The sequence below is a fragment of the Leptodactylus fuscus genome, chromosome 2, assembly GCF_031893055.1.
Source record: "Leptodactylus fuscus isolate aLepFus1 chromosome 2, aLepFus1.hap2, whole genome shotgun sequence".
NCBI lineage: Eukaryota > Metazoa > Chordata > Amphibia > Anura > Leptodactylidae > Leptodactylus > Leptodactylus fuscus.
Genome location: NC_134266.1, coordinates 9,313,222 through 9,341,014, shown reverse-complemented (window position 1 = coordinate 9,341,014; position 27,793 = coordinate 9,313,222). Strand labels below are relative to the sequence as shown.

Below are 27,793 nucleotides of genomic sequence, written 5' to 3'. Positions count from 1 at the left end.
CGTATAATATGGCTGTATTTTTTAGCGTAGTATTTTGGTATTCTTTGTCATTGTAAAGAAATATTCCATATCCAGTATGCATGGATTGTGCTGACACATTGTTACGACAGTTGCTGTGTGACAGGCGCCGTCATCCCCATGTTCCAGGCGGTGCAGATACTTTGGTGACACATCTAGTTTCATATGTCCCATAAGTCCTCGCTGCCCCCCCACCCCCTGACCACATCCCTCAGGCATAGGACAATGCTCTCCCCAATACAAAGCCAGAGGTCAGGGCGGGGTTAATCCTTTGCGGACTGTTTGTTCATGTGAAAAAAAAACGACACGCGGCGGCTGACGGCGTAGAGCTGTGTTTTTATTGGACTTGATTGGCCGGTGGAAGGCGTCGTGTCTTGTACTTTGGACAGAGAGGGGGTACAGGGGCCCCTCTCCTGCAGCCGGTCTTGCTGGATCCAGAGCCTATATACAGGTAAGTGACACGTGTGTCTGTGCGCCATGCCAGGGGCTACCAAAGGGGGCAAAGGCTTCAGACTGCTAGCTCTGCAAATCTCTTAAAGGGACATCACCCTACTATACTGTGTGGGGTCATTGTCATTGTTTGCTGGAGCCGATGTCACTGTCACTGCTACCTCTTATGTCACCGTCCGCCTGTCCATCAGTGTTATAAAACACTATAGTGAGCCAGAATCTGAGCCAGGCCTTAAAGGGCCACTCACCCCCAGAGCTTATAGTAGTGCAGCAGTGTTGTAAGAGGAGCGGCTGTCATATATATGGTGTATATGTCTCTGGAGCTTATATTAGTACTATAGAATGCCTGATAACAGATAGTAATAGAGTGTATTCTCCTGTCCTACAGTCGGCCTCTCCTCTCCTGACACGGCTGATAACAGATAGTAATAGATTGTATTCTCCTGTCCTACAGTCGGCCTCTCCTGACATGGCTGATAACAGATAGTAATAGATTGTATTCTCCTGTCCTACAGTAGGCCTCTCCTCTCCTGACATGGCTGATAACAGATAGTAATAGATTGTATTCCCCTGTCCTACAGTCGGCCTCTCCTCTCCTGACATGGCAGATAACAGATAGTAATAGATTGTATTCCCCTGTCCTACAGTCGGCCTCTCCTCTCCTGACATGGCTGATAACAGATAGTAATAGATTGTATTCTCCTGTCCTACAGTCGGCCTCTCTTCTCCTGACATAGCTGATAACAGATAGTAATAGATTGTATTCTCCTGTCCTACAGTCGGCCTCTCCTCTCCTGACATGGCTGATAACAGATAGTAATAGATTGTATTCTCCTGTCCTACAGTAGGCCTCTCCTCTCCTGACATGGCTGATAACAGATAGTAATAGATTGTATTCCCCTGTCCTACAGTCGGCCTCTCCTCTCCTGACATGGCAGATAACAGATAGTAATAGATTGTATTCCCCTGTCCTACAGTCGGCCTCTCCTCTCCTGACATGGCTGATAACAGATAGTAATAGGTTGTATTCTCCTGTCCTACAGTTGGCCTCTCTTCTCCTGACATAGCTGATAACAGATAGTAATAGATTGTATTCTCCTGTCCTACAGTCGGCTTCTCCTCTCCTGACATGGCTGATAACAGATAGTAATAGATTGTATTCCCTGTCCTACAGTCGGCCTCTCCTCTCCTGACATGGTTGATAACAGATAGTAATAGATTGTATTCTCCTGTCCTACAGTCGGCCTCTCCTCTCCTGACATGGTTGATAACAGATAGTAATAGATTGTATTCTCCTGTCCTACAGTTGGCCTCTCCTCTCCTGACATGGCTGATAACAGAAAGTAATAGATTGTATTCCCCTGTCCTACAGTCGGCCTCTCCTCTCCTGACATGGTTGATAACAGATAGTAATAGATTGTATTCTCCTGTCCTGCAGTCGGCCTCTCCCCTCCTGACATGGCTGATAACAGATAGTAATAGATTGTATTCCCCTGTCCTACAGTCGGCCTCTCCTCTCCTGACATGGCTGATAACAGATAGTAATAGATTGTATTCCCCTGTCCTACAGTCGGCCTCTCCTCTCCTGACATGGCTGATAACAGATAGTAATAGATTGTATTCTCTTGTCCTACAGTCGGCCTCTCTTCTCCTGACATAGCTGATAACAGATAGTAATAGATTGTATTCTCCTGTCCTACAGTCGGCATCTCCTCTCCTGACATGGCTGATACCAGATAGTAATAGATTGTATTCCCCTGTCCTACAGTCGGCCTCTCCTCTCCTGACATGGCTGATAACAGATAGTAATAGATTGTATTCCCTGTCCTACAGTCGGCCTCTCCTCTCCTGACATGGTTGATAACAGATAGTAATAGATGGTATTCTCCTGTCCTACAGTCGGCCTCTCCTCTCCTGACATGGTTGATAACAGATAGTAATAGATTGTATTCTCCTGTCCTACAGTTGGCCTCTCCTCTCCTGACATGGCTGATAACAAATAGTAATAGATTGTATTCCCCTGTCCTACAGTCGGCCTCTCCTCTCCTGACATGGTTGATAACAGATCGTAATAGATTGTATTCTCCTGTCCTACAGTCGGCCTCTCCTCTCCTGACATGGTTGATAACAGATAGTAATAGATTGTATTCTCCTGTCCTGCAGTCGGCCTCTCCCCTCCTGACATGGCTGATAACAGATAGTAATAGATTGTATTCCCCTGTCCTACAGTCGGCCTCTCCTCTCCTGACATGGTTGATAACAGATAGTAATAGATTGTATTCTCCTGTCCTGCAGTCGGCCTCTCCCCTCCTGACATGGCTGATAACAGATAGTAATAGATTGTATTCCCCTGTCCTACAGTCGGCCTCTCCTCTCCTGACATGGTTGATAACAGATAGTAATAGATTGTATTCCCTGTCCTACAGTCGGCCTCTTCTCTCCTGACATGGCTGATAACAGATAGTAATAGATTGTATTCTCCAGTCCTACAGTCGGCCTCTCCTCTCCTGACATGGCTGATAACAGATAGTAATAGATTGTATTCCCCTGTCCTACAGTCGGCCTCTCCTCTCCTGACATGGCTGATAACAGATAGTAATAGATTGTATTCCCTGTCCTACAGTCGGCCTCTCCTCTCCTGACATGGCTGATAACAGATAGTAATAGATTGTATTCCCCTGTCCTACTGTCGGCCTCTCCTCTCCTGACATGGCTGATAACAGATAGTAATAGATTGTATTCTCCTGTCCTACAGTCGGCCTCTCCTCTCCTGACATGGCTGATAACAGATAGTAATAGATTGTATTCCCCTGTCCTACAGTCGGCCTCTCCTCTCCTGACTTGGTTGATAACAGATAGTAATAGATTGTATTCTCCTGTCCTACAGTCGGCCTCTCCTCTCCTGACATGGTTGATAACAGATAGTAATAGATTGTATTCTCCTGTCCTACAGTCAGCGTCTCCTCTCCTGACATGGCTGATAACAGATAGTAATAGATTGTATTCCCCTGTCCTACAGTCGGCCTCTCCTCTCCTGACATGGCTGATAACAGATAGTAATAGATTGTATTCTCCTGTACTACAGTCGGCCTCTCCTGACATGGCTGATAACAGATAGTAATAGATTGTATTCCCCCGTCCTACAGTCGGCCTCTCCTCTCCTGACATGGCTGATAACAGATAGTAATAGATTGTATTCCCCGGTCCTACAGTCGGCCTCTCCTCTCCTGACATGCCTGATAACAGATAGTAATAGATTGTATTCTCCTGTCCTACAGTCGGCCTCTCCCCTCCTGACATGGCTGATAACAGATAGTAATAGATTGTATTCCCCTGTCCTACAGTCGGCCTCTCCCCTCCTGACATGGCTGGTAACAGATAGTAATAGATTGTATTCCCCTGTCCTACAGTCGGCCTCTCCTCTCCTGACATGGCTGATAACAGATAGTAATAGATTGTATTCTCCTGTCCTACAGTCGGCCTCTCCTGACATGGTTGATAACAGATAGTAATAGATTGTATTCTCCTGTCCTACAGTCAGCGTCTCCTCTCCTGACATGGCTGATAACAGATAGTAATAGATTGTATTCCCCTGTCCTACAGTCGGCCTCTCCTCTCCTGACATGGCTGATACCAGATAGTAATAGATTGTATTCCCCTGTCCTACAGTCGGCCTCTGCTCTCCTGACATGGCTGATACCAGATAGTAATAGATTGTATTCTCCTGTCCTACAGTTGGCCTCTCCTCTCCTGACATGGCTGATAACAGATAGTAATAGATTGTATTCCCTGTCCTACAGTCGGCCTCTCCTCTCCTGACATGGTTGATAACAGATAGTAATAGATTGTATTCTCCTGTCCTACAGTCGGCCTCTCCTCTCCTGACATGGTTGATAACAGACAGTAATAGATTGTATTCCCCTGTCCTACAGTCGGCCTCTCCTCTCCTGACATGGTTGATAACAGATAGTAATAGATTGTATTCTCCTGTCCTGCAGTCAGCCTCTCCCCTCCTGACATGGCTGACAACAGATAGTAATAGATTGTATTCCCCTGTCCTACAGTCGGCCTCTCCTCTCCTGACATGGCTGATAACAGATAGTAATAGATTGTATTCTCCTGTCCTACAGTCGGCCTCTCCTCTCCTGACATGGCTGATAACAGATAGTAATAGATTGTATTCCCTGTCCTACAGTCGGCCTCTCCTCTCCTGACATGGTTGATAACAGATCGTAATAGATTGTATTCTCCTGTCCTACAGTCGGCCTCTCTTCTCCTGACATGGTTGATAACAGATAGTAATAGATTGTATTCCCCTGTCCTACAGTCGGCCTCTCCTCTCCTGACATGGCTGATAACAGATAGTAATAGATTGAATTCTCCTGTCCTACAGTCGGCCTCTCCTCTCCTGACATGGCTGATAACAGATAGTAATAGATTGTATTCTCCTGTCCTACAGTCGGCCTCTCCTCTCCTGACATGGCTGATAACAGATAGTAATAGACTGTATTCCCCTGTCCTACAGTCGGCCTCTCCTCTCCTGACATGGTTGATAACAGATAGTAATAGATTGTATTCCCTGTCCTACAGTCGGCCTCTTCTCTCCTGACATGGCTGATAACAGATAGTAATAGATTGTATTCTCCTGTCCTACAGTCGGCCTCTCCTCTCCTGACATGGCTGATAACATACAGTAATAGATTGTATTCCCCTGTCCTACAGTCGGCCTCTCCTCTCCTGACATGGTTGATAACAGATAGTAATAGATTGTATTCCCTGTCCTACAGTCGGCCTCTTCTCTCCTGACATGGCTGATAACAGATAGTAATAGATTGTATTCTCCTGTCCTACAGTCGGCCTCTCCTCTCCTGACATGGCTGATAACATACAGTAATAGATTGTATTCCCCTGTCCTACAGTCGGCCTCTCCCCTCCTGACATGGCTGATAACAGATAGTAATAGATTGTATTCCCCTGTCCTACAGTCGGCCTCTCCTCTCCTGACATGGCTGATAACAGATAGTAATAGATTGTATTCTCCTGTCCTACAGTTGGCTTCTCCTCTCCTGACATGTCTGATAACAGATAGTAATAGATTGTATTCCCCTGTCCTACTGTCGGCCTCTCCTCTCCTGACATGGCTGATAACAGATAGTAATAGATTGTATTCTCCTGTCCTACAGTCGGCCTCTCCTCTCCTGACATGGTTGATAACAGATAGTAATAGATTGTATTCTCCTGTCGTACAGTCAGCGTCTCCTCTCCTGACATGGCTGATAACAGATAGTAATAGATTGTATTCCCGTGTCCTACAGTCGGCCTCTCCTCTCCTGACATGGCTGATAACAGATAGTAATAGATTGTATTCCCCTGTCCTACAGTCGGCCTCTCCTCTCCTGACATGGCTGATACCAGATAGTAGTAGATTGTATTCTCCTGTCCTACAGTCAGCGTCTCCTCTCCTGAAATGGCTGATAACAGATAGTAATAGATTGTATTCCCGTGTCCTACAGTCGGCCTCTCCTCTCCTGACATGGCTGATAACAGATAGTAATAGATTGTATTCCCTGTCCTACAGTCGGCCTCTCCTCTCCTGACATGGTTGATAACAGATAGTAATAGATTGTATTCTCCTGTCCTACAGTCGGCCTCTCCTCTCCTGACATGGTTGATAACATATAGTAATAGATTGTATTCTCCTGTCCTACAGTTGGCCTCTCCTCTCCTGACATGGCTGATAACAGACAGTAATAGATTGTATTCCCCTGTCCTACAGTCGGCCTCTCCTCTCCTGACATGGTTGATAACAGATAGTAATAGATTGTATTCTCCTGTCCTACAGTCAGCGTCTCCTCTCCTGACATGGCTGATAACAGATAGTAATAGATTGTATTCCCCTGTCCTACAGTCGGCCTCTCCTTTCCTGACATGGCTGATAACAGATAGTAATAGATTGTATTCCTGTGTCCTACAGTCGGCATCTCCTCTCCTGACATGGCTGATAACAGATAGTAATAGATTGTATTCCTGTGTCCTACAGTCGGCCTCTCCTCTCCTGACATGGCTGATACCAGATAGTAATAGATTGTATTCTCTATCCTACAGTCGGCCTCTCCTCTCCTGACATGGTTGATAACAGATAGTAATAGATTGTATTTTCCTGTCCTACAGTCGGCCTCTCCTCTCCTGACAAGGTTGATAACAGATAGTAATAGATTGTATTCTCCTGTCCTACAGTCGGCCTCTCCTCTCCTGACATGGCTGATAACAGATAGTAATAGATTGTATTCCCCTGTCCTACAGTCGGCCTCTCCTCTCCTGACATGGCTGATAACAGATAGTAATAGATTGTATTCTCCTGTCCTACAGTCGGCCTCTCCTCTCCTGACATGGTTGATAACAGATAGTAATAGATTGTATTCTCCTGTCCTACAGTCAGCGTCTCCTCTCCTGACATGGCTGATAACAGATAGTAATAGATTGTATTCCCCCGTCCTACAGTCGGCCTCTCCTCTCCTGACATGGCTGATAACAGATAGTAATAGATTGTATTCCCCGGTCCTACAGTCGGCCTCTCCTCTCCTGACATGGCTGATAACAGATAGTAATAGATTGTATTCCCCGGTCCTACAGTCGGCCTCTCCCCTCCTGACATGGCTGGTAACAGATAGTAATAGATTGTATTCCCCTGTCCTACTGTCGGCCTCTCCTCTCCTGACATGGCTGATAACAGATAGTAATAGATTGTATTCTCCTGTCCTACAGTCGGCCTCTCCTGACATGGTTGATAACAGATAGTAATAGATTGTATTCTCCTGTCCTACAGTCGGCATCTCCTCTCCTGACATGGCTGATAACAGATAGTAATAGATTGTATTCCTGTGTCCTACAGTCGGCCTCTCCTCTCCTGACATGGCTGATACCAGATAGTAATAGATTGTATTCTCTGTCCTACAGTCGGCCTCTCCTCTCCTGACATGGTTGATAACAGATAGTAATAGATTGTATTTTCCTGTCCTACAGTCGGCCTCTCCTCTCCTGACAAGGTTGATAACAGATAGTAATAGATTGTATTCTCCTGTCCTACAGTCGGCCTCTCCTCTCCTGACATGGCTGATAACAGATAGTAATAGATTGTATTCCCCTGTCCTACAGTCGGCCTCTCCTCTCCTGACATGGCTGATAACAGATAGTAATAGATTGTATTCTCCTGTCCTACAGTCGGCCTCTCCTCTCCTGACATGGTTGATAACAGATAGTAATAGATTGTATTCTCCTGTCCTACAGTCAGCGTCTCCTCTCCTGACATGGCTGATAACAGATAGTAATAGATTGTATTCCCCTGTCCTACAGTCGGCCTCTCCTGACATGGCTGATAACAGATAGTAATAGATTGTATTCTCCTGTACTACAGTCGGCCTCTCCTGACATGGCTGATAACAGATAGTAATAGATTGTATTCCCCCGTCCTACAGTCGGCCTCTCCTCTCCTGACATGGCTGATAACAGATAGTAATATATTGTATTCCCCGGTCCTACAGTCGGCCTCTCCTCTCCTGACATGCCTGATAACAGATAGTAATAGATTGTATTCTCCTGTCCTACAGTCGGCCTCTCCCCTCCTGACATGGCTGATAACAGATAGTAATAGATTGTATTCCCCTGTCCTACAGTCGGCCTCTCCCCTCCTGACATGGCTGGTAACAGATAGTAATAGATTGTATTCCCCTGTCCTACTGTCGGCCTCTCCTCTCCTGACATGGCTGATAACAGATAGTAATAGATTGTATTCTCCTGTCCTACAGTCGGCCTCTCCTGACATGGTTGATAACAGATAGTAATAGATTGTATTCTCCTGTCCTACAGTCAGCGTCTCCTCTCCTGACATGGCTGATAACAGATAGTAATAGATTGTATTCCCCTGTCCTACAGTCGGCCTCTCCTCTCCTGACATGGCTGATACCAGATAGTAATAGATTGTATTCTCCTGTCCTACAGTTGGCCTCTCCTCTCCTGACATGGCTGATAACAGATAGTAATAGATTGTATTCCCTGTCCTACAGTCGGCCTCTCCTCTCCTGACATGGTTGATAACAGATAGTAATAGATTGTATTCTCCTGTCCTACAGTCGGCCTCTCCTCTCCTGACATGGTTGATAACAGACAGTAATAGATTGTATTCCCCTGTCCTACAGTCGGCCTCTCCTCTCCTGACATGGTTGATAACAGATAGTAATAGATTGTATTCTCCTGTCCTGCAGTCAGCCTCTCCCCTCCTGACATGGCTGACAACAGATAGTAATAGATTGTATTCCCCTGTCCTACAGTCGGCCTCTCCTCTCCTGACATGGCTGATAACAGATAGTAATAGATTGTATTCTCCTGTCCTACAGTCGGCCTCTCCTCTCCTGACATGGCTGATAACAGATAGTAATAGATTGTATTCCCTGTCCTACAGTCGGCCTCTCCTCTCCTGACATGGTTGATAACAGATCGTAATAGATTGTATTCTCCTGTCCTACAGTCGGGCTCTCTTCTCCTGACATGGTTGATAACAGATAGTAATAGATTGTATTCTCCTGTCCTGCAGTCGGCCTCTCCCCTCCTGACATGGCTGATAACAGATAGTAATAGATTGTATTCCCCTGTCCTACAGTCGGCCTCTCCTCTCCTGACATGGCTGATAACAGATAGTAATAGATTGTATTCTCCTGTCCTACAGTCGGCCTCTCCTCTCCTGACATGGCTGATAACAGATAGTAATAGATTGTATTCTCCTGTCCTACAGTCGGCCTCTCCTCTCCTGACATGGCTGATAACAGATAGTAATAGACTGTATTCCCCTGTCCTACATTCGGCCTCTCCTCTCCTGACATGGTTGATAACAGATAGTAATAGATTGTATTCCCTGTCCTACAGTCGGCCTCTTCTCTCCTGACATGGCTGATAACAGATAGTAATAGATTGTATTCTCCTGTCCTACAGTCGGCCTCTCCTCTCCTGACATGGCTGATAACATACAGTAATAGATTGTATTCCCCTGTCCTACAGTCGGCCTCTCCTCTCCTGACATGGTTGATAACAGATAGTAATAGATTGTATTCCCTGTCCTACAGTCGGCCTCTTCTCTCCTGACATGGCTGATAACAGATAGTAATAGATTGTATTCTCCTGTCCTACAGTCGGCCTCTCCTCTCCTGACATGGCTGATAACATACAGTAATAGATTGTATTCCCCTGTCCTACAGTCGGCCTCTCCCCTCCTGACATGGCTGATAACAGATAGTAATAGATTGTATTCCCCTGTCCTACTGTCGGCCTCTCCTCTCCTGACATGGCTGATAACAGATAGTAATAGATTGTATTCTCCTGCCCTACAGTCGGCCTCTCCTCTCCTGACATGGTTGATAACAGATAGTAATAGATTGTATTCTCCTGTCCTACAGTCAGCGTCTCCTCTCCTGACATGGCTGATAACAGATAGTAATAGATTGTATTCCCGTGTCCTACAGTCGGCCTCTCCTCTCCTGACATGGCTGATAACAGATAGTAATAGATTGTATTCCCCTGTCCTACAGTCGGCCTCTCCTCTCCTGACATGGCTGATACCAGATAGTAATAGATTGTATTCTCCTGTCCTACAGTCAGCGTCTCCTCTCCTGACATGGCTGATAACAGATAGTAATAGATTGTATTCCCGTGTCCTACAGTCGGCCTCTCCTCTCCTGACATGGCTGATAACAGATAGTAATAGATTGTATTCCCTGTCCTACAGTCGGCCTCTCCTCTCCTGACATGGTTGATAACAGATAGTAATAGATTGTATTCTCCTGTCCTACAGTCAGCCTCTCCTCTCCTGACATGGTTGATAACAGATAGTAATAGATTGTATTCTCCTGTCCTACAGTCGGCCTCTCCTCTCCTGACATGGCTGATAACAGACAGTAATAGATTGTATTCCCCTGTCCTACAGTCGGCCTCTCCTCTCCTGACATGGTTGATAACAGATAGTAATAGATTGTATTCTCCTGTCCTACAGTCAGCGTCTCCTCTCCTGACATGGCTGATAACAGATAGTAATAGATTGTATTCCCCTGTCCTACAGTCGGCCTCTCCTTTCCTGACATGGCTGATAACAGATAGTAATAGATTGTATTCCTGTGTCCTACAGTCGGCATCTCCTCTCCTGACATGGCTGATAACAGATAGTAATAGATTGTATTCTCCTGTCCTACAGTCGGCCTCTCCTCTCCTGACATGGCTGATACCAGATAGTAATAGATTGTATTCCCCTGTCCTACAGTCGGCCTCTCCTCTCCTGACATGGTTGATAACAGATAGTAATAGATTGTATTTTCCTGTCCTACAGTCGGCCTCTCCTCTCCTGACAAGGTTGATAACAGATAGTAATAGATTGTATTCTCCTGTCCTACAGTCGGCCTCTCCTCTCCTGACATGGCTGATAACAGATAGTAATAGATTGTATTCCCCTGTCCTACAGTCGGCCTCTCCTGACATGGCTGATAACAGACAGTAATAGATTGTATTCCCCTGTCCTACAGTCGGCCTCTCCTCTCCTGACATGGTTGATAACAGATAGTAATAGATTGTATTCTCCTGTCCTGCAGTCAGCCTCTCCCCTCCTGACATGGCTGATAACAGATAGTAATAGATTGTATTCCCCTGTCTTACAGTCGGCCTCTCCTGACATGGCTGATAACAGACAGTAATACATTGTATTCCCCTGTCCTACAGTCGGCCTCTCCCCTCCTGAGATGGCTGATAACAGATAGTAATAGATTGTATTCCCCTGTCCTACAGTCGGCCTCTCCCCTCCTGACATGGCTGATAACAGATAGTAATAGATTGTATTCCCCTGTCCTACAGTCAGCCTCTCCTCTCCTGACATGGCTGATAACAGATAGTAATAGATTGTATTCCCTGTCCTACAGTCGGCCTCTCCTCTCCTGACATGGCTGATAACAGATAGTAATAGATTGTATTCCCCTGTCCTACAGTCGGCCTCTCCTCTCCTGACATGGCTGATAACAGATAGTAATAGATTGTATTCCCCTGTCCTACAGTCGGCCTCTCCTCTCCTGACATGGCTGATAACAGATAGTAATAGATTGTATTCTCCTGTCCTACAGTCGGCCTCTCCTCTCCTGACATGGCAGATAACAGATAGTAATAGATTGTATTCCCCTGTCCTACAGTCGGCATCTCCTCTCCTGACATGGCTGATACCAGAGAGCAGTAGATGTTTGATGTCTGTGGTGTATATCACATTATCTGTGGCTTGTTGTGGTTAATGATCTCCCGTCTTGCAGTGACAATTCTCAGTGATGTCTCCTCCTCAGTTTTAGTCTCAGACCTGTAGCAGAGAGTCTCCCTCCCCTCACATGGATGATGTTGGTGGTTTCTACAGACAACTCCTCTGCGGTTACAATGGCTGCCTTGCTTTGTATGGACCTTCTGATGCCTCTACTTGGGTATCTCGGCCTCTCTGGGTTATGCCACTTCATCCAGCCCCACTATCCTGGCAGGTCTCTGGCCCCGATCCACAACCAGCCAATATGTCCTCTTTGTCTCTTGTCAGTTTGCCAACCACCCACCTACCCTGGGATCATGTAGGATCCTTCTCGGGCTTGTCCTTCACAGAACCAGCACCACTTTAATTGCCAAAACCTTTGAGACCAGCACCCCATAGTGGGCCAGGGCATGACCTCTGCCCTCCCTTCATACCAGCTATACTTGGTTTGTTGAGAGTGTCGGAGAGAGAGGTTGGCCCTTCAGGTGTTGCAGACCCACACTTGTCCTCCTCTGAGAAACCAGTCTACGATTTGCTGTCTTTTGAGAGTGCAGCCGTGGGTATCACAACTGGGGGAATCCCGCACCCTTCATCCATGAGGACCCTTGTAGGATTGGGTGCCTGGTTCAGTTCAGACTCTTCGGCTGGGGTGATAGTAGGAGCACTGGCCCAGGAGAAGATCTTGTCTTCGTCTTAGTTTGTAATGCCTGGTTCACATCTGCGTTTGGTAATCCGTTCGGGGAGTCCGCATGGGGATCCCCCGAACGGAATACCAACTCAGCTGGTGAACGAGGCCTTAGTCTGCTCATTTCACATGTGGGTACCACCACTGGTCATTTGGTTCTGAGGATCCCTTCTCAGACGATGAGCCACTTCTGATGCCACAACTTACTTTACTCCAGACATAGGGCTATATTGCTCTGAATTTTCAGATCCATGGGCTGGACCTCTTTCTTGACTGCTGCATGTCCCAGGTGGTCAACACTCTCATGAAGAGGTGACACTTGTGGGGTTTCAGGACTCGCTCTAGGTGCTCATCTACTATGGACAAAAAAATCTAGGTAAATCAGGATGCCCTTGTATGTACTTGTGGTCTGGCTCTCCAGAGACAGCTCCATAACACTCCAGAAGGTGACCAGGGGAATGTCCATCCCAAAGGGCTTCTGCAGAATTGCCAACAGCCCCATCAGAGTGATTGAACCTTTTTACTCATATTCCTTCCCATCCCCAGGCGGTTGCCAGTACCTGCTGGCTAGATCTGTAGAGAATACTGAGGCCTGCCCAGAACCACTAAAAAATTTTCAAGGTGGACAAGCAGGTATGTTTCACACACCGTGCCGGCAGCAGTAGTCCACACAAAACCACAGAGCCATCCTCCATAAATCATCATAAAGGACGTGTCCTGATCTCCTGATATAGGGCCCCACACTTCAGTGTCTGAACCCAGACCATTCGGATAGGGAAATTATTGGCCGCTTTCAGGTTCATCCACGGGGCGCTCCCCAAGGGTTTGGCTGAAGAGTAAAATATGGGAAAGCCCTGTAGGACCACCTGCGATTGGTATATCCATTCCATCTATTCTGGCCCACACCACCTGATGGACTACTTGGAGACTGGGATTTATACTTCCTGTGATTTGCCCCTCTACCATAGGCAGCCCTAGTTTCCAGCAGAATGTCATCTACCTGGAGGGGACAATCCCTGGCCAGAGGTTGCTCCTGGTGACATGCCCAACTTTCTCCATCAGCAGGGTGAGGCCTCCTACCAAGTCTTCTGGCCTGTGCCGGCTCAGCTCTCTGGGTATTGCATTACTCTGAGCTCCTTGAGCAGCCCCTCTATAGACCTCACCTCTAGGGGCCCTTTTTTAGAGGAGCCTCATTCACAGGAGGGGTCACTGACAAGATCTCCACCTAATCCTTTTTCTAGGGAAATGGTTTCTTGCGTAACTGATCAAACTAATTCTATAACTCCAACTTCAACTTTTCTCTCAGGGTCCTTTTTACCATCTAGATCCATAAGGATTTGGCCCCTCATCGCTGTATTGGCCAGGACCCCACATTTATCCCAAGCTGCATAGCCAGAAGATCCGGTCATTTCTTCCTTACATCAGGTTCTATAGACACACCACCATACACGTCTTCCGGCAGGATCTGGTGGAACGTCTCCTTCTGGTCGGCCAGTTGCAGCATGGCCATCTTTCTGGGCTTCTCTTTCTGGGCACACTCAGGGGCCAGCTCTGCTGTCAGATCAGCGATGTGCAGCCTCACCGCTGACTCCAGCCTCTCTTTCCAGTTCTCTAGTAACAAACTAGAGCCCTCAAACTTCGGAAGGAGACTCACTAGTGCGCCCTCCGGCATTGTGGTAGATGTCGAGCCACTCTTGAGAGTAGTTGACGCCAGTGTCCCTGCTTGGAAAGACGCTGTCGTTGGTGTCTCACTTTGGGAGGGTGACCGTCCCTTCTGCGTCCATTTTTACCTCTAAGCCAAGTTGTTACGCTCAGGTAAGGACTCAGGAACGACAACCCCGTTCTGATACAAACAGATTTACTGAAGTCCTTAATGTGGATGATTCCACACTCACTGAGGACTCTTGGCCTGCAGCCTGTACAGGGGAGTCTCCCTCTCCTCACTTGATGGTGGTTTCTCCAGGACTACTACTCTGCAATGGCAGCCATACCTCTTTATCCTCTCTGTTGCCATTGTGATTGCCTCCTTGCCTAATTTGGACCATCCTGATTCCTCGCCAGTGGCTATACCACAACCTGGACAGGTCACGGTGACGGCCACCATCATATTCTATGTGAGGAGAGGGAGACCCCCCTGTACAGGCTGAGGAGCCATTGCTGAGTGTTGTTACTGCTCTGTATCACTGGTCACTGACCATCCATAGTAAGAGCTGCAGTTCCTGTATCAGGGCGTAGAGGGCAGGATTGAATCCGGAGCAGGAGAGTGAGACCTGGGACCCAGTGTCCACTGGATTGTCCAGTCCTGTAACACCACCGCCCCCTAGTGGCCTAGTGGTTGTGCAATTTTTTTTATCCACACTTCCATGTAGCAGGACGTCATTACTTACACTCACTTTCATATAGAAGGGGGTGAATACTTATGTACATACCTCATCTAGCGCTGGATATAGATGTGAGCTGATGTAGAGGGCAGTATACACACCGCATCTCTAATGACCCCCTGCCTTGTGGGTATGTAACAAGCCCGACACTCTGTATATTAACCACACAGATCAGAGATCTCTCTTGCAGGCTAAAGCTTCTGTATTACTCATAAAGCTGCAAGAGGGAGAAGGTGAATGATTAATCTGTATTATCTGTATCACAGGTTATATCTGTACAGCGCGCCTCACTGATCATGTACTGATCCCAAATTCTGTCATACCACATACATCTTATACTCCAGTCACACCCAGAGCTGCAGTCACGTCATATCTTTTTTTTTTTTTTTAATTCAAAGTTTTTATTGCAAGTTTTTATAACACACAAAAACAGCGAACATCAGGGCCAACCAGCGCCCAAAGATGTACAAAGACAATATACCAAAGCAAAATGACAAATAACAGCTAAAAAAGAAAAAACACCGAACAACACGGAATCATCAGGGAGAATCCCTGGACAAACCAAGTAAGGCAGATTAAAGGATGAAGAGGGAGAAAAGAAAAAGAGTAACAAACCATGGCAAGAGAGTAGAAAAGAAAGAGGGGAGAGAAAAGAGAGGGGGAGAAGAGAAGAAGAGAGAGAAAAGAAAGAGAGAGAGGAGGGGGGGAAGGGGGGGGGGTAGGAAGGGGGGACGGGAGCGAGCAGAAGACAAACCCGAAAACCCAAGTACCAGCGAGATCTGCAGATAAAGTGAAGGTTCTATGAGAGAGGACCAGAACCCAGGAGCGTCCGATACTCTCCGGTACCCTGAAACTGGAACCAGTAAAACCAGGTCTTGAGGTAAGCATCAGTCGAGTCCTGCAGGAAAGAGGTAAGTTCTTCCATCCGCATAATCTCATTGACCTTGGAAATCCAGAGGGATAGAGGAGGGGCTTCTACACGCTTCCAGAAGAGCGGGATACACGCTCGGGCAGCGAGGACCAAGAAGCGAAGCAGAGAACGTTTATATACTTTCACCGAGGACTCGCAATGATTCAGGAGAAACAGGGCCGGACCCAAGTGGTTGGGGGTATTGGTGAGTTGCAGGGTGACACATTTGACTCCATCCCAAAAGGAGGACAGAGCAGGACAGGACCAGAAGATATGAAGCATGTCACCGTCTTCTTGACCACATCTCCAACACAAAGGAGACACCTGAGGGAAAATAGCGTGTAACCTCGTAGGGACCCTGTACCACCGTGACAAAAGTTTATAACTAGCCTCCTGGTAGCGGGAGCTGATCGAGGTGGAGTGGGAAAGGCGAAAAATTCGTCGTCTCTGATCCCGGGAAAGAGAAAGAGACAAGTCACCTTCCCATTTCAACATAAATGGGGGCACAAAGTCATCCGGAGGCTCTATTAAGAGTCGATAGGTGAGCGAGAGAGAATGACGAAGGGGGCCATCCCCAACTAAAATCCTCTCCAAGGACTTAGGTTCAGAGCGGAACTCCGAGGGGTCGGGAAGAGAAGCCAGGAAGTGACGGAGTTGCATCTCCCGCCACGCATCCAAAGGGGGCAAGTCAGGAGGGGCTCGGGGGCCCGGCGAAGTACGCCAGCCCGTGTCACTGCGGAAGTGGCATACGCGATGGATCCCCAGGCGACGCCAGTTGCGGAAAACACGATCAACAAGTCCCGGAGAAAAGCCAGGGTTACCCAATACAGGGTAAAAGGATGAATTTCCAGGAAGGAAGGTGGACCAGATGAGACCTCTGGAGCAGACCCGAAGGGTCGGACGAGAGAAAGGAAGAAGACAACCAGGGAGCCGCCTGCAACGGGACCGTGGAAAACGCCTGTTCGATATACACCCAAGGTTTGGACGAATCGTGTCTGCACCAATCAACAACTCGCGTCAGGTGAGTGGCCAAATAATACGAATGCATATCTGGGAGAGACAAACCGCCACAGTCCTTGGGGCGAAAAAGGAGGGCCTTGCCCACTCTGGCCGGTCTACCTGACCAAATGAAGTTCAGTTGAACAGATGTAAGGGACCGGAGAAAGGAAGTTGGGACATGAATGGGCAAAGCCTGCATGAGGTAGAGAAGACGTGGGAGAATGTTCATCTTAAAAATGGCGCATCTCCCGAACCAAGTAAAAGCGTTCAAGGACCACCTGGAACAATCAGCCCTGATGGAAGCAAGTAATGGGGGAAAATTGCAACTAAACAAATCTTTCGGGTCTGGAGTAAGGTAGATCCCCAAGTATTTAAGGGAGGAAGGTGCCCAACGGAAATGAAGAGAGCGACTCAAGGAATCAACCTGATGGGTGGGGAGAGAGACATTAAGAATCTCAGACTTCGAGAAATTTATTTTGAAATTGGACAGCACCGAGTACTCCTGGAAAGCAGACATTAAGGCCGGCAAAGAGAGATGAGGAGAAGAGAGAAAGAACAATAAATCGTCCGCATAGGCCGCCACCTTGTAGATCAGTGAGGAATGAGCAACACCTGAAATCTGTGGGTTAGCCCTGACATGCCGAAGGAAGGGTTCCAGAGTCAGAACAAAAATAAGGGGCGACAGGGGGCAGCCCTGCCTGGTGCCATTAAGTATAGGAAAAGGATCGGAAAGTAACCCATTCACTCTGACCATGGCCGAAGGGAAAGAGTACAAGGCCAGGATCCACTTCATCATACGATCCCAGAGGTCGATATGGAGCAAGGTTTCCTCCATAAAGCCCCAGTTGACCCTATCGAAGGCCTTCTCGGCGTCCGTGGAAAGAAGCACAAGAGGAGAGTTCGATAACCTGGCCCCATGGATGAGGTTAATGGCCTTCGTGGTATTGTCTCGAGCCTCACGGCCGGGCATGAAACCAGCCTGGTCCGGGTGGATGATGTCACCCAAAAGAGGGGACAAGCGTGAGGAAAGGATCTTGGCCAAAATTTTTAGATCAACATTGATCAAAGAAATGGGGCGATAGCTCGGGCAGAGGAGGGGATCCTTGCCCGGCTTGGGAATGACTGTAATGTGCACCCGCAGGGAATCGTGACATAAGGCCGAACCACCGGCAACGGAGTTAAAGAGTTGAAGCAATCGAGGTTTAAGTTCAGGGCCGAGCTTTTTATAATAGACAAGAGGGAGGCCATCAGGGCCTGGAGCTTTGCCTGAGGCCATATTAGAAATCGCCTGAGAGATCTCTTCCTCCCCGATGGAGGATTCCAGGGACTCCAAATCCTCTGGGGACAGCGAAGGGAGGCCCGAAGAAGAGAGGTAGGCACGGATGTTATCACGAAACTCGGATTCAGGGACCGAAGAGGAACCAGGATCAACCGAGTATAAGGAGGCGTAGTAATCTCGGAACGCCGCTGCCACTTCCAGAGGCAAATGCACCCGGGGTCCCTGAGTGGAACGCACACATGGAACATACGTGGAAGACCACTGAACTCGCAGGGCCCTGGCAAGCGAACGCCCGCACTTATTGCCGTATTCGTAAAAGTGCCGTCTACACTTAGCCAAAGTCCTCTTAGCCTTGTCAAGTACCAACGTGCGCAACTCCTCCCTGGCACTAGCCAGTTGAGCATACACATCGGCGGTGAGCTGTCGCTTGTGCAGAAGCTCCAAAGTGCGGATCCGTTGAAGCAGAAAGTCAACATGAGCTTGACGCTCTCTTTTCAGGCGGGAACCATGCTGTATCAGAATTCCACGGACCAAACATTTGTGCGCCTCCCACACAACTGACGGATCAACCCCTGATGACTCTTCCCTCACAAAGTATTCCTCCAACTGGGTTTTAACGTCAGTCAGAACCGCCACATCCTCAAGCAACGAAACATTAAGCTTCCACTGCCGCTGAAACGGAATGGGGGAGGATAAAGAGACCGAGAGCGTGATCAACGCATGGTCTGAGAATGTGATGTTGTCAATTGATGCTGACAACAGAGAGTGAAGGTGTTGGTGCCGGATAAAAAGGTAGTCGATGCGAGAGTAGCGGTTATGCATTGGGGAGAAATAAGAGTAGTCTCGGTCTGTGGGATGAAGCAGTCTCCAGGAGTCAACAAGCCGATGGGCATGAATGTCCCTCTTAATTCCCCGAAGAAGCGAGTAAGAATGAGAAGAGAGGCCCGTGGAGGAATCCACCGAAGGATCAAGGACCAGGTTAAGGTCACCCCCTGCTACCAGGAAACCCTCTGCGAAGTCGTCCAACATCTCAAGGTAGGAGCTGAGGGCCCTACCGTGCCCAGAGTTAGGCAGATACAATGAAGCAAAAGTAAAGAGTTGGGAAGAAATACGGCCCTTGAGCATAACGAGTCTCCCCTTAGAGTCCGTGCAAGTCTCCAGGTGTTCCCACGAAAGGGAGCGAGAAATCAAAATACTAGTCCCTCTGGATCTAGGGTCAGGCGAGGAGCTATGATAAGCATGAGGAAACCACGCATTTGTCAGATTAAACGGTCTACTAGAGCAATAATGGGTTTCCTGCAGGAGCACCACATGAAGACGCTTACCTTTGAGCAAGTTGAAGAGAACGGAACGCTTCTCCGGGCTGTGGAGGCCCCGCACATTGAGAGAGCCCACCGAAATGGAGGACAGCCGATCAGGCGGCATAATGGAAACAGGGGGGGGGGGTCTTCCCCGCTCGCTTCCTAAAGGGGAGGAGGAGAAAAAAAAAAGGGGGGGAGGGGGGGGAGGTGAGAGGAGGAAGAAGAGGGAGAGGTAAGTACGAGGGAAGAGAAGAGAGGGAAAGGACGAGGAAGAAAAGGAGGAAGCGGAAAGGAGTTCAAGAAATGGAAGAGAAAAGTAGAACAAATCTAAGTACCCCTAGCTAGAGAAAAATAAAAAACGGGAGGGGCACAGAATTTAACAAGGGATACAGGAAGGAGAGAGACAGGAATAACAGAAACTGGGAAATGAGCCCGTGGGCTCCACGAGTGTACCAGAAGTGAGAACCCGTGCCCCACCCCCCAGGAACCCGAGGGGAGGGGAGAAAGAGAAGATGCAAAGAATAAGTAGAAAGCTGGTGCAGAAAACTGAACAAGGGCATAGGCAAACTAAACAACGAGTACAGTGCAAGTAACCCAAATAACGCTAATTCAAAACCACCCACCAAAATAGAGCAGGAACCCAACATCACTAGCTACAGCAGTAATAGAAAACAGTGGGGGCTGTCAGTATAAACGGATTCAAAGGAACTCTGCAACAGACCCCAAAAGAAAAAACACTGAAAGCTGACGGGAGAGTAACTGACAAAATAAACGGCATACATCTGGAACAGTCCCCCACGGCTTAGAGTGAGACCACTGCGCTGAGGTAAAGCAGCGGCCTGCCCTACAAGTAAACAGTCAAACAGAGCAACGACACAGGACGTCACGCCTCATTAGGGAGTTGGCGGGACAAATCAGGCTGGCTCAACGGAGGTGCAGGTAGATCAACCACAGAGAGACATAGAGGGGAGAGGCTTCTCCGAGGTCTCTCCAGAGGAGGAGCCGGTGAGGTGCGTCTGGATCCCCTCCTACGCCGGGTCGACGGGGGTCGAGAAACATCCAAGGCAAGCCAGTTCGGGACAGATACAGGAGCCACATCCAGAAGAGCAAACAGATCCGGTAAGTCAGCTGGGGAGCGGACCAAGACAAAAGAGGAGCCTTTACGGGCAATAAGGTGGAACGGGTGACCCCAACGGTAGGAACCGCCACTGTCCTTAACAAGGGCCAAGATAGGCTGGAGAGAGCGCCGCATGGCCAGAGTGCGGGATGACACATCCGGGAGGAGCTTGACAGCGACGTCTTCGAACTGCAGGGGTCCCATAGACCAAGCGCATCTGAGGATATGCTCCTTCTCGGAGTAATAATGAAGCCTGCAAAGGACATCTCTGGGATTATCCGGGTCTACCGGGCCAGAACGCTGTACCCGATGCACCCTGTCAAACATATAGGAGGCATCCACAGGGCACTGTGTGACAATGTTAAAGATGATGGACACTATGTCATGTAGGTCATCACGTGGGCCTCTCTCCGGAATGCCACGCAGGCGGATGTTGTTTCTGCAACCACGATTCTCCTGATCGTCGAGGAGGAGAGCAATGTTTTGCAAATGGGCTTCGGAACGGGACTGGTTATTCTCAACAGCGGATACACGTTGCGCCAAAGCGCACAATGATTGGTCAGTAGTATCAGCTCTAGTAGTAAGATGGGAGACGTCCGCCCTGACAGCCGCCAGAGCTTGAGCGTGTGACTGCTCCAGGCGAGAGACCACATCATCCAAGTCTTGTTTAGTAGGAAGAGCCTGGATAAGGTCCCTGAGCATCTGAAAGTCCGCTGAGACAACTGGAGCCGCTGAACATTGAGGCGAGAGAGTGGACTGGACCAGAAGTGGAACACACAGAGCAGGATCCATCGTTGAAGAGGAGAGCGTGGGCCGTGCCAGGGGCAGTGCAGAGGATGGAGGTGCTAGATCTTCAGTATCGGAGGAAGTGGCAGAAGCAACAGCTCGAGAAAGATAGCTAGAAATAGTTGGCGAGCATGTCAGCGACCGGCTCGGTGTGCGGTGGAGAGCAGAAGATTTGTTAGGACGTCTCTTGGACATGGCACGGGGATGCCAGACTAGAAGATATAGTAAGGGTACACTCGTGGAACTTCCTGGTCTCACATGAAGCAGTTACACATAGCCATCTGCAAGACCTATAGGAGGTGCGGGATCAATGAGGAGTGAGGGCCAACTGCCAGGAGGAATTGTCCAAGAGGCTAGGAGGAGACACTCTAACAGGCAGGGTCACAAATGCAGCCGACAGGCCCAGCGGAACAGGCAGCAGCAGGCAGGCAGGGTCACAAAAGCAGCAGACAGGCCCAGCGGAACAGGCAGCAGCAGGCCAGTACTCCACTCTGCTATAGTGCCGGGGGTTGGGGGGGGGGAGTCCAGGGACCACTAATAACCACTCCAATGGGTGTTTCGGCTGGGAAGTCTGCCTGGGGGGGTGTAAGGGCCAATAGGGACGGGTCAGTAGTGCCCAAGGAGTCAAGCCACACCAGGAGGAACTCACCGCCGGCAGGGGAAAAGTCCAGGAAGGAGATCCAGGAGTCCGCTGCTGCTCCCCGAATCCCACGTGGGTCAGCGTCTCAGGAGGCCCGCCTCTTCCAGTACAGGCCTCAGGTGCTGTTCACTGTAAAGGCCTCAGCAGAACTGAGCGGCCCTAGGAGTCTCTGGAGGTGGAGAGAAGGAAGGTTGCAGAGGAGGCAGCGGGGATGTCCCGGTGGCGACGCGGGGCGCTGAGCAGGCCGCAGCGCTGGAGAGGCCGCGTACAAAGATGGCGTGCGGCCGCAGGATGACAGGAACAGGAGATCCGGGATGCCCGCTCCAGCCGCACCGCAGGACAGGACAGACTCGCCGACAGCCGTCCACGTCGATCCACTCGGAATGGGCCGCAGGAGCAACAGGAGGTCCGGGAGAGATGCCGCGGCGGTGCAGGAGGAGGCCGCACGTCCAAGATGGCGACGCCACGCCACTGAAGAGGTAGGCCGCAGACAAAGTCCCCGGGCTGGTCACCACGGGGAGGGTGGGGAACACCTCAAATGAGCTGACTGGGGTCCGGGGGAGACCCCTGAGGCTATGTCCCGGCTGTAGTGGCCACAATTTGCAGAGATCGTCATGTCATATCTTATACTTCAGTCACAGCCAGAGATGCAGACACTATCCTGCTGCTACTATTTTATTCTCCGGTCACATCCAGAGCTGAGATGACATGGGAATCCCATTGGTGTAGCTGTTCCGGGCTATGGTGTAACACTGGCTGTACACACTACATCTCCTACAAAGCAATGTAAGAGAGTCCTGTAGCCAGGAAAACAATAAGAGAATTCTGACTGCAGCTCTAGAAGTGACTGGAGTATTAGATAATACTTACCAGGTACCTGGTACAGCTCGCACAGCTGATGGTTTGTTCCTTGTCCCCTGTACTATTACTTTGTATCCAGAGCCCAGGTTGTTTATTGTATAGACTTGATACAATTGTAACAAACCCTCAACTATGGGAATTATTCTCGGCTTCCGAATGTTACTGATAAGTAATGCTGGTGTTGGTTGTAGTGTTGCAGGTGGAGACCTAAGCAGTCAGGTACGCGGTTCAGGACCCCAGAAAAGCTGGATGAGCACTCCAGTGTGAGCTGTAATGGTGACCATAATAGTATAATGTAGTTATGTAGCTCCAGGTCAAGGTGCACTGGGTTTGTGTAATCATGTACAGTGCTGTGTATATGGAGGGGAGGGGGAAGGGGGGTCCGGTCACCTCCCACCTCTCCTGTCAGCAGAAGATAAGAGAACACCAAGCAGTAGTGGCCAGGAGAAGAGGACGGAGCAGGAGAGGAGATACCAAAAAGTAAGGGGGAAGGGGGATCTGTGTACACTGACAGCTCCTGGCTCTATATACCGTGTATACTGACAGCTGCTGGCTCTATATACCGTGTATACTGACAGCTCCTGGCTCTATATACCAGATATACTGACAGCTGCTGGCTGGTTTTAGACAAGATGGGGCCCCAGGTAAAATTAAAATTGGGGCCCCAAATGCTGAAACCTTGTGACAGCCTAGTGACCTAGTGTAATTGGATGTGCTGCCCAGTATTATACAGCGCCGGTCGCTGGTACTTACAGAGCTGGTTACAATTGTATCCTCAATCATTGCAATTAATCTGCATTTTACTGCGATTATTGGCAATTATTTAGGCCACGCCCTTTTACAGTATGAGTATGTTGGGCTGTTCACACTGTGGTTTCGTTTGCACTGAACAAAAACAAACTGGAGCTTCTAATATACTGAATGGACAGACATAACGGAGGTACTCCCCTCTCCTGGGCTCCGGCATGCTCCCCACTGTCTTCTGCTCTTCTCACTGACGTCAGGGACCGCTGAGGCCCAGTCAGCAGCCTGGGTGGAAGAGATTCTGGTGAGAAATTCATCAACAAGATGGCAGCCGACCGGACCGCACACACTGGGTGACTAGAAAATATTATTTATGGATATCCCAGTTAAGCCTCTCCTGACATTGGCTCAAAATCTGCAACAAAAGTCTAGTTTTACAGTAGCAGTTGTGGTAAAGTACTGGGCGGGGTGTTACCTGGTCCAAGGTACTCACAGGTGAGGCTTCCTGATATGTTACGGGGGAAGGAAGCCTAGAAATAAAAGGAAGGGCTGACAGTTTTGGCAGAGAGTGTGAGAGGGAAACACTCCTGGCACAGCTTGTGACGTTTTGCTGCTATTTCTGCTGATGTGTCTCGTCCTGCACTAGGTTAGTCAGGTACGCCAAGTGTATAGCTGAGGCCAGACAGACCTAGGTTTTCTTTTGTTTGGTGTTTTTTCTGAATAAAACACCCCTGGATTTTAAACCCACTGCCTTTCTGAGCTGTGTCATTGCCGTTCCCCAACCGTGTAAGCTGAATCCCCTTACACAGTAAAGAGAATGAGATTTCATTTACTCTTATCTATTCTCTGTGCTGTCATTACACATGGCTGCCTATAGGGCGGCACTCTCCTGTATAACCCTTCCTCCTCTCTCTCTGCAGGTCGGGGCAGGGGGATGCCGAGATGTCCCTCATTTGCCTGTCGGACTATGAAGCTTATGCCAAAGATCATTTACCTAAAGCCACCTGGGAGTATTATGCCGCAGGAGCCGACGACTGCTGCACCCGGGATGACAACTTACTGGCCTTCAAAAGGTAACCACAAATATCTAGAGGTTGTCAGTGCTCAGTGAAAGCTGGTTAATGGCTGCCATGATTTGTCACTGATATATTGTGCTGGCAGGATACGACTGAGGCCCCGGATGCTGCGAGATGTGTCCGTGACCGACACCAAAACTACGGTCCTGGGAACTGAGATCAATTGTCCTATCGGTATAGCACCAACAGCCTTCCACTGCTTAGCCTGGCCCGACGGTGAGATGAGTACGGCCAGAGGTAAGAGGGGCGCTATAATCAACAGGGCCCTAAATATATAGGTGGCTCCAGTGGTGAACCTAGCCTCTCTGCTGCCTGAGGCGGACGCTGAAAAGACGCCCCCCCCCCCCTCCCGGGGCGAGTGTGGTGGTGCTAGCGGTAACATTACAATAAATACGATGCAGCAATACTCACGGGGGACATATTCCCACATTTACCGTCTCTTCCCTTTGGACCGTCATGACCACTTCTTTCAGCTGTCACTTGACTCTAAAGTTTGAAACACAGACATCTTTGACTCTACACTTCTCCGCGCATCCAACCCATATATGTGTATATATATATATATATATATATATCACACAGCAGTCTATATTATGCCCCACAGTGGCACAATAGATTGTGGGGCATAATAGAGGTTACAGGGGCCACAGTGGACCCTTCAAGCTCTATTATGCCCCACAGTTGCCCACCCATGAGCTATTATTATACTCAGGGGTCTTTTCAGACGTCACGTGGACTGGGATATTACCATATAGGCCCAAAGCCTAAGCTAGTAGTAATAGCCTGTTACTATACAGGCCCAAAGCCTGTGCTAGCAGTAACAGGTTATTACTACTAGCACAGGCTTCAGGCCTATATGGTACTGCTAGCACAGGCTTTGGACTATATGGTAATATCCCAGACCACGTGACGTCTGAAAAGACCCCTGAGTATAATAATAGTGGAAGTGGGATCGCGGCCCGGGCCTATTCACTACCGCCCGCAGCGGCCTATAGTACAAGGGGAAGCGGGGGCGGCAGTGAGCAGGTTCGGGGAGGTTGGTAAATAGGCCGCTACCTGCTGGGAGATACTCCAGCAGGTAATGGCTTATTATAAAACAAAGAAACATAAGGTTATTATACTTACCGACCTCGATGCTGATGCTGCATCCTCTTCTCCTGTCAGACGTCTGCGTATCAGCATAGGCGGCGTGATGACCAGCTCTCCTGCGCTGGTTCAAAGAAAAAAAAGCCCTGGATGTATATATATAATTATATACAGTATATACCCAGGTTATACCGGCTGTACATATATAATTATATACAGGAGATCCTCAGGTTATACCAGCTAAGTACAGTCCTGGTGGTCTAGGGTAGTGAAGAGGTTACTTTTTTTTCTTGCCCTAATCTCAATGTTTTTCTGATATTTTTGGCAGCGGCAGAGACTCTGAATCTCTGCTATGTGGCCAGCACCTACTCTACCTGTTCTGTGGAGGAGATAGTGGCGGCCGCTCCTGATGGTTTCCGCTGGTTCCAGTTGTACGTATATCGGGACCGTAAACTGTCTGAGCAGCTGTTGCACCGGGTGGAGGCGCTGGGCTTCAAGGCTCTGGTTCTTACCGTGGACGTTCCATATACTGGCAAGAGGAGAAGCGACATCCGCAATAACTTTCGACTTCCTCCTCACCTTAAAGTTAAAAACTTTGAGGGAGTTTTTGAGGTAAGAGCAGTTGCTTATTGTTATAAGAATCTCCCTGGTGTCTTGTGAGGTTTGTGACTTTTATTACATCTTCCCTGGTGTCTAGTGGTTTTTATTATAGTTTTCCTGAATTTCAGGATTTGTGGTCATCCTATAACCTTCTCTGGCGTCTTCCTTGCTTTCTGTAGGAACATTGTGGCCCCGATAATTATGGGGTCCCGGCCAACACCCTGGACCCGTCCATTAGTTGGAAAGACATTTATTGGCTGAAGAGTCTGACCCATCTGCCGATCATCATCAAGGGAATCCTGACCAAGGAGGATGCGGAGCTGGCAGTAGAGCATGGTGTGCAGGGCATCATCGTCTCCAACCATGGGGGGCGCCAGCTGGACGGGGAACTAGCCACGGTATGTACTCATGTACAATCTATATCATAGGGTGACCCTAGTTATCAGGTACTATTGACTCTTTGTAATGATTTACTCTGCAGCTCTGCTCTTTTAGAATACAGTTAACTATTTAAGAGCTGCATTGTTTACTGAAACGTGACATAGTCAGAAGTCACTGTCATCTCTCACGTGCTCTCGCTTTTAGAACAGCCTATCCCCAATGCTTTACCCTGCAGCTCTGCTCTGTCAGTGTCTTGCTTGTGCTCAGATTGTATGTCCACAGATTGATGCCCTGTCTGAGATTGTGGATGCAGTGCAGGGTCGGATTGAGGTGTATATAGATGGAGGGATCCGGACGGGGAGCGATGTCCTGAAGGCGCTGGCTCTGGGAGCCAAGTGCGTGTTCATTGGGCGCCCCATTGTCTGGGGTCTGGCATACAAGGTAAGGGCGTTTTCATAGATGAGATATTGGGGTGCAATCACTAAGCCCCGACCCCGTCTCTTACACCCGTCTCTGTCCTAAATCAGGGAGAAGAAGGCGTCCGGGGCGTGCTGCAGATCCTGACCGATGAATTCCGTCTGTCCATGGCGCTGTCCGGTGAGAATCCACCACTAGGCCGATTTACTGTAATCCTGGATTAGCAAATTATCTGGACTCCTGGGATTACCGGAACGTAACCCTATACACTGACTCTTCTCTTCTGCTCCTCAGGGTGCCGAAATGTTTCTGAAATCAACCGAAACCTCATCCATTCCTCTAAACTCTGAAGTCCTCATAAGGAAGAGCTAAGATCTGAGATCTACGTAACCCTCAAGATGCTGGAAGAAAGATGAATAAGACGATGACCGCGCCTCTGAGCCCCCCATTAAATGAACTGTATATAATCTGAGAAGTGTGCAGTGATCCTTGTGGTTTTATGACTACCTAGAACATGAGTAGACGGATCATATACTGTCCTCATTCTCCATGTCTAGTTCAGTTCTCGACCGATGGACCCACCACAGATCATTCATTACCTGGAGATCCCCCCCATATCTGCTGTGGAGCTGTCACCTCACCCAGGGAGGCGCCACTATCGGGTTCTAGGTCACACTTAATGATTTTACCTTATATAATACTCAGAGGCAACGTCTGGAACTGCAAAATCATGAAATAAACGAGACAAGCG

At 48.7% G+C, this 27,793-nt stretch overlaps 1 protein-coding gene across 3 annotated transcripts; it reads left to right on the top strand.

The window, feature by feature from the left end:
* Positions 1-307: 307 nt before the first annotated feature.
* Positions 308-27,793, top strand: HAO2 (hydroxyacid oxidase 2). Of its 3 annotated transcripts, none has more exons than XM_075262537.1 (8): positions 308-469; positions 24,403-24,555; positions 24,644-24,795; positions 25,973-26,256; positions 26,424-26,642; positions 26,908-27,066; positions 27,153-27,222; positions 27,337-27,793. In XM_075262537.1, exons 2-8 carry the CDS (start codon positions 24,425-24,427, stop codon positions 27,390-27,392), a joined length of 1,071 nt encoding a protein of 356 aa, XP_075118638.1. In that variant the 5' UTR covers positions 308-469; positions 24,403-24,424; the 3' UTR covers positions 27,393-27,793. The 3 variants fall into 3 exon arrangements, with proteins under 3 accessions (XP_075118638.1, XP_075118639.1, XP_075118637.1); XM_075262538.1 differs by lacking the exon at positions 308-469 and adding an exon at positions 23,188-23,218; XM_075262536.1 differs by lacking the exon at positions 308-469 and adding an exon at positions 23,781-23,835.